Genomic DNA, 15,016 nt, shown 5'->3' with positions numbered 1-15,016 from the left:
TTCAAAGAGCGGAGGAAAATAGATGATCTATAGCCCGCCCTGCCCTGGCTCATGTGGTCGTGGGTAGAAGAGATGGGAAATGACCTGGCTAGTCTGTAAGGCCTGTGTCACATGCCAACCCTCCAGCGAGGATGAGGCACTCACCCCAGGGCCTGGGTCAGCCTCTTTCTCTGAGCCCTGGGGCTACTGGAGAAGGTACTGGAAGCACCTGGCATTGAGGGCTCCCAGGAAGGACCAGCTTCACCAAGACTCTCCTCCCCTGGAACACAGGCTGGGCAGAGGCTCCATCCCGTTGCTGATTCCTCAAGGCCTGCTGACATCACCTGTGGCTGCGGCCCCCTGGGGGCTGTCAGTACGTCAGACAAACCACACCAAGCAGATGTTTGTCGACACAAAGCAAGCGATCCCCTTGGCTTGGGTTTCCACTCCTGTTCCCGGGACTGGGGCTGCTGTGTTGGGATGTAGGGATGTGCTTAGAATGGAGACCAGAACACCAATGTCCCCGGGACCCAACGGCAGGGTGAGGAACACAGGGCAGGAGGGTCCGGGCATCGCTCGTCACAGGGCCAGTCTCGACCCGGTCAGCATGGAAGGAAAGTGGGTCCAGGGTTCCCTTTCCAAAGAAGCCAGGTGCTTGGGTTGACCGTGCAGTCACTCAAAGGGCAAAGGGGTTCACTCATCTGCACCTTCCAAAACCACCGAACCCCCTACCTCTGCATTCAGAGTGCACCAGAGCCAGTCTGTGCTCATCCCTCAGGGTGGTTTCAGGGGCTCAACCCCAACCTCTCCTGAGTTCCAAGTCCCCTTCTCCAAATGCCCACCGGTCACCTCTCCTGTCCCAGCTGCTTGCTCCACATTTGGAGTCTGCTGACAACACCGGCCGGGTCACCCCTCGCCCAGGATGAGGGCCCCGACTGGGCCGTGCCCTGCCTGTGACTTGGAGGAGCCCCTCCCCTTCTCCAGACCCCAGCCCTTGGTGCCCATGTCTCTGAGCCTGTTATTGCAACAGGCTGCTGGGCTGCTCCAGGGGTCAGCTGCGGCGACACAGCATCATTCGAGCATGGACACCAGCTGAGGCTAGGGGAGGACTCGGGGGTCCCAGGACATGGTGATGGCTCGGTGTTTTGATGCTTGCGGGACTGCAAAGGCTGCCATTTCAGCTCTGCCTGCCAAGCTGCCGTGGGCTGGGGGCAGGGGCAGGGGCGGGGGCGGGGTGGGGGGGTCAGGGAGGGGGCAGGGGGCTGGGCAGGTGACTTCCTGTCCTGCGGCAGGGGTGGGGGGCAGCAGGCCCCCAGCACCCTCCCGCTGAAGAGGAACTGCCTGCATGCGCGCTCCCGGGCGCGGGCACCGAGGCTAAAGGCTGCACCAGAACAAAGAGCTGGGGGCTGGGAAGGCGAGGGGCCACGTGCAGCCGTCTGACTTGGCGGGTTTGCTGCAGTGTCTGGCCTGCGCTCACGCTCCCCGCGCGCTCCCTCGGTCTCCCTCGCCCACAGGCAGCCCTCACCCCGCGCAGCGCTGCCCCCAGCCGGGGCCCAGCAACGCGCCTCCCTCCCTCCCGACAAAGCACCTCTCCTGGCTGCATGACCTCATCCCACCGGCCCGCGTCGGCCCCAGCTTGGCCTGGTGACAAGACAGACAGGGAGATGGAGGGGAGAGGGTGAGAAATGGAGAAGAGACGCAGCTCCACACGTACACACACACAGCCACGCCCTCCACCACACACACAGAGCCACGCACACATCCACAAAACTACACACACACCAACACGCATACACAGCCACACACACACACAGCCACACACCCAATACACACACAGCCTCACACGCATTCACAAAACTATACACACATCAACATGCGTAGACAGCCACATACACACAGCCACACCCCCACAATACACACACAGCCTCATACACACACACAGACACACATACATCCACAAAACTACACACACACACCCCAGTTATGCATACACAGCCAGACACACACAGCCACACACACGTCCGCAAAACTACACACACTACCCAATTATGCACAGACAGCCACAGGCACAGGGGGAAAAGGCTGAGACAGACAAGGAGAAAGGCAGATGGAGCGGCAGGGAACAGGGGTGGGCCTGGGCAGGGGGGAGGGATGGACAGAGACAGAGACAGGCCCAGCAGAGGCCCCTGGAGAGAAAGGAGAGAGAGAGACTGGGAGGGGGACAAATGGCAGAAGCAGTTCAGATGGAGTGGGAGCCCAGGCAGAGACAGGGAAGCAGCGGGGCCGAGCCCCTGGATCTTCAGCGGTCTGCACCACCCCCCTCCCCTGCACTGTGCAGAGTTCAGCAGAGGCCCCGGGGACCTGGGAGCTGTGCCCTGAGGCAGGGTCACTGCGGGCCGGGTAACACCCCAAGGCCGTGAGGAGGAACCAGCAGGAAACAGCCTGGCTGGGACAGAGAGGCCCGTAGGGAAGTCGGGAGCCATGTGGGGGAAGAGAGACAGATGGACAGAAGCAGAGAGGGAGGGCTGGGAAGTAGTATTTCCTTGCACCCATGTGCCAGGCTCGAGCTGGGCCCAGGGCCTCCGTGACCGTGGGCTCTCATTTACTCCTCACAGGCGCGGTGGGGTGGGCTACAATCCTTCATTCCACCGAGGTCACGGCTGGGAGAGAGGGCCAGAGTGGCCGACAGGCGGCAGCGGAAGAGAGCTGGTCACCCCCACCCCAGCAGGCCCTTCAGCAGGCAGCTCCGAGGAGCAGCCGAAGCCCCCAGCCCCTGCCCTGTAGATGGGGCCCCTGCTTTCCTGGCAGACAGGTCCCAAGAGCCGTGGGGGCGGCCAGTGAAAGCTTGACTCCTGACAAGGGAATTCGAGCGCTGGCTCAGCCACGGTGGTGCCGGGCCTCAGCAGCAGTGGGTGTGCCAAAAACCCACCTAAGGGACCCGGGGAGCATCAAGTGAGCTAAGAGACGTGATGCACGGGGAAGGGTTCTGTAAACTGGAAAGGGCTGTGCACAGTTGGGGGTGCTGGTGGTGCCGTGATGGGGGAAAGAACAGACCCCTTGATTCAGGAGAAGTGATGGAATTGCCACTCAGAGGAGGGCCGAGCCAGCTGGAGAGGCTGGAGCACAGGGATGGGCTCCCCCAAAGGGTCCCTGCCTGGCCCTGGGCACTCAGCTGTGATGGAGCAGGCAGAATCATAGGCCTAGAGTCAGGAGGCCCTGAGCTCAAGTCCTGGCTGTCTCATTCAAGAGCTGTGTGACCTCAGGCAAACCACAGAACCTCTCTGAGCCTCAATTTCCTCACATGCAGCATGTAGATAATACACCCTGTCCCACCAAGCTGGGCATTGGGGCAAAATACAGGTGAACACCCGAGCCTGAACTGAGGGTTAGAGACCCCTGAGCAAGGGGTTAACAGGGACCTGAGCCTCTCCTCCTCCTCCATGGGGAGTGGCCGGGCTTCTGGGGCAGCACATTTCCGTTTCCCTCCCACCACCTGGCATGGCTTCTGCCTTGGTTTTGCCTCCAAAATATCCCTTGGCTGCATCTTTTCCTCTCCACTCCACTCCTCCACTGCCGTCCATCATCCTCGTGCTCCAGCCACCGTTATCCTCACCCCGACTTCCAAAAGTGGTCTGCCCACTGACCCCCTGCATCCCTGCTGCAATCTGTTCCTCATCTGTGTCTGGAGAGATCTTTGCAAAATTACCTTTACTTTTAGGACAAAGCCCAGACCTTCATGACAGGCCATGTGTCTCCAGCTGCTGCTGACTCCTCCAGCCTGAAGCCGTGCCACGCATCCCCAGCCCCTGGGCTCCAGGACTGGTGCCCTTTCAGTTCAGCCAAAAAGCTGTGATGAGCTCTTTCACCTCAGGGCCTTTGCACAGGCGACTGCCTTTACCTGAGATGCACTTGTCTTTTCTTCACTTGCTCAACTCTAACTCATCCTCTGGGTCTTGGGGGTTTCCCCTGCCCAGATGACTTGGGCCCCTTCCCATTCTCACAGCATCCCTGACTTTTCCTTTCTACGTCTCACAGTTTGAATTTATACACACAAACATTTATGTACACACATGCACACACACACGCCTGTGATTTATTTGATCTATGTTGTCTTCTCCCTCTAGACCAGGGGTCAGCCTACAGCCCACTGCCTGTTTTTGTATATAAAGTTTTATTAGAACACAGACACACTCATTCATTTATGTATTGACTATGGCTGCTTTTGTATGACCCGCCAGGCCTCAAATATTTACTGTCTGGCCTTTTACAGAAAAAGTTTGCCACGCTCTGTTCTAGACTCACATTTCCAGAGGCGGGACCGTGTTTGGGTTCTCCCCATCATAACCCCACCCCAGGCAGGTGCCTGCACAGGGCCAGTGCTCAACAAGGCAGAGTATACGTATGTAATGTTAGTAGCCATTTTTACTTTATCACAAATGTATTGACTTAAGTTATTAACACTGCAGATTCCATCAGGAATGGAGGTCACTTGTGGGACGACAAGACCATCTTCTGGCAAACAGTTCAATACAAGACCAAAATCCCAGCACGTGCCGCCATGTCAGGGCTCCTGTGTAAGGAGAGCTTCTACCCGCTTTTACAGGTTACCCGTAAACCACACAGCGAAGGGAGCAAAACCCATGCACCCGAGACCGCGGGGTGACCAGATGCACAACAACACATTTAGGCCGTTTCTATGCACACTCCTAAGAACCAACTGGCGAATTCAGGAAAACCTCTGTTTTATCGTTGTAGAGAGGAAACAGTTGATTTTTTTTTCCTTGTCAACTACTCATTCTGATGTGATGGAGAATGTTAACGCCATCCAGTCCCCGTGCTAGGTACTGTACATATTTCTAGAGCTTACAGCAACCCCTGCAAGGTGGGTCTCTATCGTTCCTGCTTTCCCAAGGCGGTGAACTGAGGCTCAGAGACCACACGCTCGGTAAGTGACAGGGCCAGGGTGTCAGGGGCCTGCCTGGTTTAAAGCACACACCTGAGTGATGGTGGCAAATGTAAAACTCTCCCTCTCATGTGCTCCAAGCCTCCGTACAGAATGCACCTTCCGTGGCCCCTGTTCACGGGCCAGGAGGTCCATGCGGCGACAAAGTCACAACTGCAGAGTGGACTGTTAGGGAACCTGAATGCACTGATTCATTTTTTACTTTCAATCTTGTGTTTTACTTTAAATAAAACACTTTTTGATAAATGAAGAAAGTGGGTAAGGGTTAAGCCTGCTGCCTCTGGGGTACAGGCCTGGACTCAAAGCCCAGCACTGCCACGTTCGGACTCTGGATAATCTCTTTACCTTCTCCGAGCCTCAGTTTTCTCATCTGTAAAATAGGGACGACCACAGTGCTTATGCCAAAGGGTCGCTGGGGTATTTAAATGAGATGCTGCCTTTTGTCGAGGGGAATGTGCACCTTGGGCTCCTTGCTGGCCCCGGGGTGCCTCGGGGGCAGGAATACCCCCTGGAAGCAGTCGTGGAGGAGGCCTCATGGGCCCCGAGGCTCCCCGCCCCACGCGAGGGCTCCTGAATCTGGGGGATGAGCTGCTGCTCCCAGGAGGCTCCCACCATACCTGGGACAAACCGAGGCGCCAGTTCACAGTCCAGCTCCCCTCCCCACCTCCCGATGACACTCGCGAAGCCCCTCCACGGACACCTACCGGCAGACTTCGGGGTGAACTTGTCTCGGTTCGCAGCACACACAGCCAGCAGTCTGTAGCCGAGGTCCAGGTCGAAGCCTTGCTGGGCTGCCACCCGACTGACCACCTGGCGGGGAGAGGGGCGGAGGGGCGGGTGAGACCCTGGCCTTTTACAGGTGAAGCAGGTGCGGGCGGCAGGCCTCTGAGATCAGGCAGAGCTGGATCCAACTGCCTCATTCAGTCATGCAGTGAGTACCAAGGAGCACCGACCCTGGGCCAGCCACTGGGATCGGGCCCCCACTCTCCGGGAGTTTCCAGTCCGGTGGTGAGCCCGACCCCAAAGCCACAGTCCTGCCACCGTCAAGGGCTCAAATTTGGAGAGGCTATACCACCACCTTTTGGGGAGCCTCAGACCAGGGTCTCTGCTATTTGTCTTCAATTTATCTTCCAAGTCCCCACTCCTGAGTAGCTTCCCGTGGCCGCCACCCCTCATCCATCCTGCCCCAAGCCCCTGCGGCCACCATCATTGGGAGCTGGCTACCCCTCAATACTCCAAGAGTGGTCCCCAAGCCTGTTACAGATGCACAATCCCAGCCCTCCTGAGACGGAAACTGCAGGAACAAGAGCACTGCTCTAGAACACACTGCTTCCCAGGGAGCTCCGGGGCGGAGGTGCCCAGTGGACTGGGGGAAGGCCACCCCAGACCGGGCAGGTGCTCCCAGCCTTCCTCCATGCTAAGCCCACTCTGCCATGGTCAGCTCCAGCGCCAAGCACGAAGGGTCCCTGAGAGTGTGGGTGGAAGCCTGCCAACAGCCACGTGTTTGGAGCCCTGCAGGAAGGTCCCTTCCATTTCCTTAAGGATCTTGGCAGTGGGGCCGGCAGGGCGTGGGGCGAGGGGCTGGGAGGCCCTCAGTGCTCCAGAGCTCAGGGGAGGCTCTGCGGGCTCACGTCCACCTGGCTCCAGGGCCAGCCCTGCCCATACCTGGGAGTCCCACCCGCCTTCTTCATTAACAGCAGCACAATTAGGTTTCCTTATTAAGAAGGAAGGACCTTGGAAAATGGAGTTGTTTTGGAAAGCAGCTGGGGCGGCTATGGCTGACTGGGAAAGGAAGTACTCCCAGATGTGGCAGGCTTGTTCCTTCTAGAAAGGGGAGACTTAGACGGTCGTCATAGCCTTAGAGACCACCTGCTCCAGAGGCCCCTGGAGGTCCTCAGGGGGCCTTGGGGGTCTCACGTGGCCGCGGAGTTTGGCCTGCTGCTTGCATCCATCAAAATAGTTCCCATTATCTGCTTTATATTTTAAGGGTTCAAGACAAGAGCTCTAGAGCTAAAAAGGATGGGAAAAGCAGTAATCCAGGCTAACCCCTTCATTTAAAAAAATATGAACTCTTAGGGCCCCAGAGAGTGTCACACAGCAAATTGGGGAGTGGGCAATGGATCCCCCTTTCCTGGGACCAGCAGAGCCGGTTGGAGTGCGGCCCTGTCCCTGCACCCCCCATCTCCTGGGGACTCCCAGTGGAAGGTAAGGTCTGAGCCAGGCTGGGAGGAAAAAGGCCTTCCTCAGGTTAGGATGTTTGCTCAAGCTTCTCTGCAGCACAGAAGCACCTGACTTCTTCCATTCTCCCAGGCCTCTTTCCAAGGGCTCTATTTGCCGCACAAATCTAGTTCTGATGAGACCTCCCCACCCACATCATCTTCCAGAATCTCTGGGTCACCCCAGGGCGGGGACATCCTCATGGTTAGTCTCACTGTCCAAGTTGAAAAATCAACACCCCTAACTCGTTACATCCTGCTGACCATTTCAAGTGTGCAGACAGACACACTCTGGAGCGTGAGGAGGAGGCTTTGGGGCTGGAGGGGCTGCTGGAGCTCAGATGTTGACCATGGGGTCCTCCTTCCTCAGCTGGGATAGACAGGAGTGGGTGGTAGGAGAGGAGAAGTTTGTTTGGATTGGTGCCTCAGTGAGGCTGCAGTTTGTGGGAAATGTCGAGTTTCACAGAGCAAAATGAGAGAGCTGGTTGCATACTCTCTTTATAAACTGCTTTAAGTACAGTGAAGCACCAAATCCTCACCGTAGCTCCATGAAACAGATTAAAAAGAATCTGTTTTATAGATGAGAACACCAAGGATGGATAACAGCCTAAGGTTGAAAGCTTGTCAGTGACAGAGCTAGGATTTGATCCCAGGCAGTCTGGCTGGAAAGGCTGGGCTCTTTCCATTATAGGATCTCTTTTCAGACTGCAAAGGGTTAAGGTCATAACTCCCAACCTCCATGGCAAACCGGAACCCACGGGTCCTGATTCAGGGCAGGAAGGCATAGGTTCTTCCATTTGACTAACACTGGCTAATCCTGCTGCTCTGGTTTAAAAAAAAAACAAAACAAAAAAAACAAAAAACTAGCTAATTGAGCAAGAGAGGGCTGTCCTGCAGGCTGGGGCCTAGGGTGCAGAGGAACAGAGAGTGGCTGCTTGTCTACCTGGTCACCCTGAACCCCACTGTTCAGAGCAACTTGGGCCATTTGTTCCAACAGCCTCTTTTCACTGATGATGAAGCAGAAGCTCAGAGAGGGCAGGGCCTTGCTCAAGGTCACACAGCACTGGTGAGGCAGAGAGGGAGAAGCTGGACACTCGAACCCTGGAGTGGATCATGTGCTGCTCCCCGCTCCACCGCCCCTTCCCCAGGCTTCCTCTGGTTCAGCCTGAGGACCCCCAGGAAAGTCCTGTGTGGTGGGGTCGAGAGAGGGCTGTCCCAGCTGAGCAGCCCACTGTGCTCCGCAGGGAGGCCTGCTCCCACCCACAATGGGTCTGGTGTTCTCTGTGAAGGTTTTGCAGGTGGGGAGCCCCCCACCCCATGAAGGCCGGCGGTGAGATGGCTGCGGTGCTGCTGCCCTCTCCTGGCTGCTCAGAACTCTGGCTCGGCCCTGCCCAGAAAGTCCTTCCACCTGGCCTGGCTGTCAGGGGCATAGGTCCCCAAGGCAGGGCCACGCGGCAGGTCAGGGAGTCCAGCCCCTCCCACCACAGGGCAGGAAAGTGAAGCCCGCTCAAGGTCAGGTGGCAAGTCACGCCAGTCCCATGAAGGGAATGTGCTGTTTAGAAAAGTGGTGAGCCTGCTGGATGCGAGGCCGGTGGGTGCTGGGGGATGCTGGAGGCGGAGCGTCCTGCACCCCAATCCTAATTCCACCCCATACTTGGAGGCAAGGTGCTTAACCTCTCTGAGCCTGGGATTCCCTGTCTGTAAAGGCACGAGCACGTCCCTCAGTTCAAGAGTTGGTGTGTCCCTGGCTCTGTCTCCACAGCTACCCTCTAAGCCCCCCAAGCCGGAGCCCTCATTTCACACGTTAACCCCCACACTCCACACAGGGCTGGGCGTGGTGGCAAGGGGCCTGCTGCTGCCGCTTTGGCGTCAGACGTGAGACTGGGTTCTGTTTCTGCCACTCGCTAGCTGTTCTACCTCACCCAACTGATGCAACCTCTCTGAGCCAGTTTCCTCGGCTGTGAAGGGAGTACAAATCGCCCTCCTTGCAAGGATGACAGGCCAGATTCAGGCACCGAGCTGTGCTAGATGAACAGCGTATGTGAGTGCTCTGAGGCCGTGGGACACCTCTGGCTGGTATGCTAGCTTGTTTCTGTTTCCCTCTTCAACCTCTTCTCCTACCCCTCTCTCCGCTCTCCCGTGCTCCAGTCGCCTGAGCCTTCTTTTAGTTCTGCCTTAGGGCAGAAGATAGGCCCAGGGAGGCCCGGTTCTGAGGGGGATACCCAGAGAATTAGCTCAGGGTGGCTGCTAAGATGTGGGGTGGGACGCGAGCCGCCAGCACAGCCGAGAACCGGGTCCTGAGGAGGAAGTTTCCAGCCTGGGCTGACGGCCCTGGAGCTCCCGGACTTCTGCACCCTGGGGCCAGAGAGTGGGGAGGGGAGAGGGAGGGCCCCGAGGACCGAGCCCAGGCCTCTCACTTTGTGCCTGATCTGCTTAGAGGCCAGCACGGCAAAATCATGTCTGTTTGCTCCCTGAGGCTAAGTGGTTTTTAATTTATATCCCAAGTAAGCCGGATGCAGAGGAATTTGAAATTTGCTCCCAGAGGTTACCCAAAGGATTGCAGTAACCTGGGGCTAGGGGTGGGGTACGCGGCAGCCTCTCCCTGTCCAGGCCCCTCAGGTTCTCCGACCTCTTCCCCTACTCCATTCTACCCCCTTGGGCAGGGCTGGGGCTGAGGACACCAGTGGGGAGGGAGACCTGGCTGCAGGGCCTAGGGACCCCCGTGGGGTCAGTGGAACCAGGCTGGGACTGGGACAAGCCACTACCCTCCCCTCAGTGGCCTTGTCTCTAAAATGCAGTGACAGTTTCTTCCCTGTCCACCTCACAGGGTCTTCATGAGAATCTAAGGAAACACTGCCCAGAAAAATGCCTTGGGCACCGAGGGCATCTTTGCTGAACTCCAAGGCACAGACTAGGGTCCCTGGTGGGCCAAGGGCCCCTTTGCAGGACAAATGGCGGCCACAGGGGTGGGGCAAGGACAAACGCCTGCCCCTCAGCCAAGTGTGTGCCTTCAGCTGTGGGGCAAGGAAGGGAGGCCCTGGGGGGACTGGCACTGTGCCTTTATCCAGTTTTCTCTGCCTGGGAAGCCACCCCCTCCCCTATGTCCAATGAGGTCCTCAGAGTCTTCTCTGGGCTCCCTCTTCCAGGCAGCCCTCTGTAATCTCTCCATCCTACCCTCCAAACACACCCCCCTTCTGAGCTCCTGCCCTCACACAAATCATACCCCATTCACTCTCCTGCTTAAGATCCTCCAGGGTTTCCCCATCACCTTTTAACCACACGCTTCCCTGCTTGGCCTGCAGGTCCTGTCTTGTTGGGTTTCCCTTTTCCTCCCCAACTTCCTTTCAGGTCCCTCTCCTCGTCTCCTGTGCTCCAGCCACCTGAGCCTTCTTTCTGTTCCTCGAACAAATCGGGCCTTTACACCTGCAGTCCCCATAGCCTGGACTTCCTCTCTGATCGTCCCACAGCCGAGTCCTTGTCATTTGGGTCTCAGCTGAGAGGTCTCCTCCTCAGGGAGGATTTCCCAGCTCCCACCCTTCACCCCTCTCACAGGGCCTCTCACAGGGGAGGTTCTTGTCCACTCCGTGTTGACTGTGCTCCCTCCAGTGACCAGCCAGGGCCCGGCCCAGCAGGCCTCAAGGGCAGTTTGTAGAGTAAGTGCATTAGTGACAGGCTGGGGCAGGGCCAGTCCCCGGTCACCTCATGTCCACCTGTGTCAGGCAGGGCCAGGCTTGGGGCAGTGTGCAGGGAGCATGCCATGATCCCCCCCTTCTCCTGCCCCTACAGCAGCTGAGGTGGGGCTGAAGGAGCCTCTGCAACATCTGTCTCTGTCCATGGTCTTAGCCTGAACCAGGATCCCCACAAAGAGGATTAGGGAGCTAGTGGAGGGAGACTGACGGCCGGTGGGCTGAGGACGAGGAGGGCTGGGCAGGGCAGGCGGCTCCCAGGGAGCTAAATGGAGGTGGCTTCTGGCAAATGCAGGAGCCCCATGAGGGTCTTGGCTGCATGCCTGTCTGGCTCGGGGGGCTGCTTCTGGCATCCATAATGGCCAAGAGCATCCCCTCCAGAAGCAGATGGACTTGCACCCCAGGTCCACTTCCACCTGGCTGTGTGACCTGGGACACTCAGCTACACCAAGGCTCAGTTTCTGCCTCTGTTAAACTGGGAGAATCGCAGGACCAACGTCATGGAGTGGTTGTGAGGATTCAATGAGATGACATATGCAGCAGGCCACACTCAGGGTCAGACTGCAAGAGGCACTCAGTGATGATGGCCTGACTTATTACCACCATTCCTTTAGCTTCAGGCCAGGCCATGCAGGGCCTTTTGCCTCACTCTTGCCTAGAACTTTATAGGAAATATGGAACTCGTGGACATTCTTCCCGCTGCTCCCGGCAAGCCAGGCATCCGTCGTGGCCCCTCCTCTCCAAGCCTTGGGGTAGCAGCCATGCTCCCTGGCAATCTGCTGACCCACCTTCCCTTCAGAGCTGGCTCAGAGCCCTCTGGTCAGCTGTCCTCCCTGGCCACCCAGGTGCCCTCACTTACAGATACAGGCCATGCGGCTGGGGATGTTCATGAGCTGTAAGCTCCTTTCACGCGGCCGTCGGCCAGGAAGCTCCTCAGCCTGGCAAATCATGCCACAAGCTCTGGGCCTGGCCTCTGCCCAGCTCAGATCCTAGACCCTTGTCAAACTGAATAGATTACAGTTCTGTTCTCTGGGTTCTGCTGTACATCTGGGCCTTTGCACATGCTGTGCCATGTGCCTGGAACACTCCTGCTATCCTCAGCTGCTTGGCAAGCTCCTGCATACGTATAAGTGGCTTCTTTCCTTGGTTTTCCATGACACTCCCACTTCCCATGCAGTTCATTCATCACTCTCTCTCTGTGCTGCCTTCGGTTTGTTCACGATTTTCTCAGTCATCTCTTTAGTGTTTCCCCCACTAAAGAGGGAATCAGGCTTGGTAAAGTCTTACTCATCTATGGTTTCCCAGGACTCAGCAGAGGGGTGTGTACATGATAAAAGAAGGATCAATCAATGTTTATTTGGATAGATGGATGGATGTAAAAGGGGCTCAACAAATGCTTCTATGAATGGATAGGTGGCTGGCTGGTGGCCGACCATAAACAGAGCTCAACAAATGTTTACCTAAATGAATGAACAGCTAAAAGCATGGCTGAAACCCTTCAAGAGTCTCTGCTTGGCTGATGATGGAACATTTACCCCTATCAGACCTGGAACCCCCCAAAGCAGACCCTGTGCCTCTCTCATCAAGTTTGGGGAATCAGCACACTGCACGGGGACTTCCAGGTTCCCTGAGGGTGTGCAGATGTTATGGGGGTGCACACAGAAGGGCTGTCCGTTCCAGCACCGGGGTCTCTTCATCTCCCATCCCCCCATTATCTGGCGACCTCCCGGCACCTGGACAGGCTGGCTTGTCCCCAGCTACCTTCCTGGCGTGTGGGTGCAGGCAGGGGACGGGGGCAGGCTCACCGTCAAACAGCCCATCAGACTCTGCTCGAAGGGCCGCTGGAAGGCTCGCGGGTCCCCACACCAGTCCAGCAGCTCCGTGGCAGCATTGTGGAAGTTGGCAGGGTTCTGTAGGTGCTGTCGGAGAGAAAAAGAGGTGGCGTGAGGCCCTGGTCATCAGGCCAGCAAGGTTGGTGGGTGGGGGCTGGGGCAGGAGATGCCCAGAAGGGTACAAAAGGGCTGGTCCAGGATTAATGAGCTCTCTCCAGCTCCCACTCACCCCCTTCCCTCTCCTCCCCACCCACCCCCACCTCCAGCAGGATGGGGATTAGCAGCCCTACAGCACAGGCTGGAAAACCAAGGTCTAAAGAAGGGCAGTGATATTAAATTGTTTCCCAGTGGCTGGCAGTGGGGGAAGGGAACCCTGCAAGGTTCTGAAGGGTGACACTTAGCTCCCATACTGTCCTGATCCAGGACAGGCTGGCCCTGGAGATTCCTTCCTAAGGAGGAGTCCCTTCCCCTAAAATCCAGGTCTGGACTCTGGCTAGGTCTGGCTTCAGGGCGTGGGAGCAGGGTGGACACAAAGACGCCTGTAGGCCGAGCTCAGCAGGGAGGGCAAGGACTGAAGCACACTGCACCCAGCCTACTGTCACACTGTGGTCTGGGGTAGGTGGCAAAGCACCCCAGTTCCCCAGGCCGATTTCCTGGGCCTGTCTGGCTCGGTTTGGGCTGCTGGCAGTGGCCCTTGTCATCAGGAGCCCTGGGTCCATCAGGACTGAATTCTGGTGCTGGGATGCCTGGCTCCCAGGTTCTGCTATGGACCTCAGGCCACAGGGCATGTGCTCACCCTCCTAGGGTCTGCGAGGGGGGCCCCCTCTCATGCCTGTCCCCGGAGCTTTGGGGAAACAAACAACATGTGCATTGCTGTTTTCACTTTAGAGCACATTTTCTCATTCATTCTCAACTACACTGAATTCTCCCATCCATCCTGTCTCACCGTCCCCTGGGTGCGCAAAGTGGCTCAGGGTGCAGCTGAGCACAGAGGAAACTGTCCTCTGCCACTCAGCTGCAGAGATCGAACTCAGGATGGAAACCAACATTTCCCTGGGCTCCATCATCCTATTCTCTCCAGAGCCCAGCACCTGGAGGTACTCAGAGACTTCCTCTGCTTGGGTGCCTGCATTTCCTGACTGGGCTCCCAGGGTCCCTGGGCCCCACCCTGCTGGTTTCTGTCCATGGGAGCTCTGACCAACAGGGACAAGTGAGGCTAGTCCCCAGGAGAGGCAGTCCAGGCCCCCCAATGCCCTCAGCCTGGCTTAGCCACATGGCTGGAGAAGCGGGCTAAATGCTGTGAGTGGGGAGAGCGAGGTGGGCAGGAGGGTCACTGAGGCCTTCCGAAGAAAGGGCACAGAGCCCTTGGTGGAGCCAGGATACCGGGGTTCTCACCCCCACTCAGCTTGGAGCTCACTGTGCAAAACTGGACCTCAACTTTCCTTACCTGTGAAATGGACGAACTCATCCCTTCCCTGCCTGGCTCACAGTCATGATGCAAGGCACACACCTGGAAACCCAAGAGGGGATTCGCGAAGGGCAGGGCGCAAGCCAGATGCAAAGGGATGGTGGTATCCCCTGCAGTGTGGCTGTGGGAAGTGCTGGGCCCTGCGGTTACACTCAATCTTCACCTCCCACTAGCTGCTGACCTCGGCCTGGTCCCTTCGCCAGTCTGAGCTTCAGGGGCCCATCTGTAAAATGGGGCATTGGACCATGGCTTGGTGGGGGGAATTTTTGTTTCTTTCATTTAGGGTTCCATGAAATGAACTATGACTCTAGCTATGAGGTGGTTTGTGCAAGGAAAGTATAAAAACAAGTAGAAGAAAATGAATTAGGATATTCTTTCCAAGGAAGAGAAGGGAGAGGGAAAGGTAAAGGAAAGAAAGAGGACAAGCAAGCAGCCACAAAGTGCTCCATGGTGGGTGGGGATTAAACACAATCAGGCTTATGTGGCACATGGCCAGGGGCTGGACATATGGGGTGCTCCCCCATGGGGTTCCCGTCGGCCCTGACTCCATGTCTGGCACAGCTGCAGCTCCCAGCCCCAGATCTACCCAGAACTCTGCAAAGGCAGCTTCTCCCTGCACCTCATTTGCTGGGGACAGGAGGGGCTCCCATGTAGAGAAATGCCCCCTTGGAGAGGTTTGCAGGGGGTCCCTACCTCTGCATCCTGGATCCCCCCTCTCCAATGTGTCCCGCTCAGAGGCCACGGCACATCTGGGTCCCACGTGGAAAGCCGTGCAAATCAGCTAATTCCCTGCCCAGTGGCCTCCCCGTGGCCTCCCCCTGCTAACCGAGTTGTTCCATTTATTTACAAGATGTCACACCCAATTAGCAGGG

General features: G+C 57.3%; 1 protein-coding gene across 6 annotated transcripts in view; it reads right to left on the bottom strand.

Annotated features, from left to right (window-relative positions):
• The window catches only part of ZMIZ1 (zinc finger MIZ-type containing 1), a 222,288-nt gene that overhangs the window by 83,281 nt on the left and 123,991 nt on the right, over window positions 1-15,016 (bottom strand). For all 6 annotated transcript variants that reach the window (XM_037803800.1, XM_037803803.1, XM_037803798.1 and 3 more), the window contains 2 exons: window positions 12,650-12,763; window positions 5,647-5,752 (listed from right to left, as the gene is read on the bottom strand). In XM_037803800.1, the coding sequence (XP_037659728.1) occupies window positions 5,647-5,752; window positions 12,650-12,763 (220 nt within the window). The remainder of the gene's footprint in view (window positions 1-5,646; window positions 5,753-12,649; window positions 12,764-15,016) is intronic.

This window comes from Choloepus didactylus, chromosome 15, assembly GCF_015220235.1.
Source record: "Choloepus didactylus isolate mChoDid1 chromosome 15, mChoDid1.pri, whole genome shotgun sequence".
NCBI lineage: Eukaryota > Metazoa > Chordata > Mammalia > Pilosa > Megalonychidae > Choloepus > Choloepus didactylus.
Note: the sequence above shows the minus strand (reverse complement) of the source record. Positions and strands in the feature narration are given on the sequence as shown.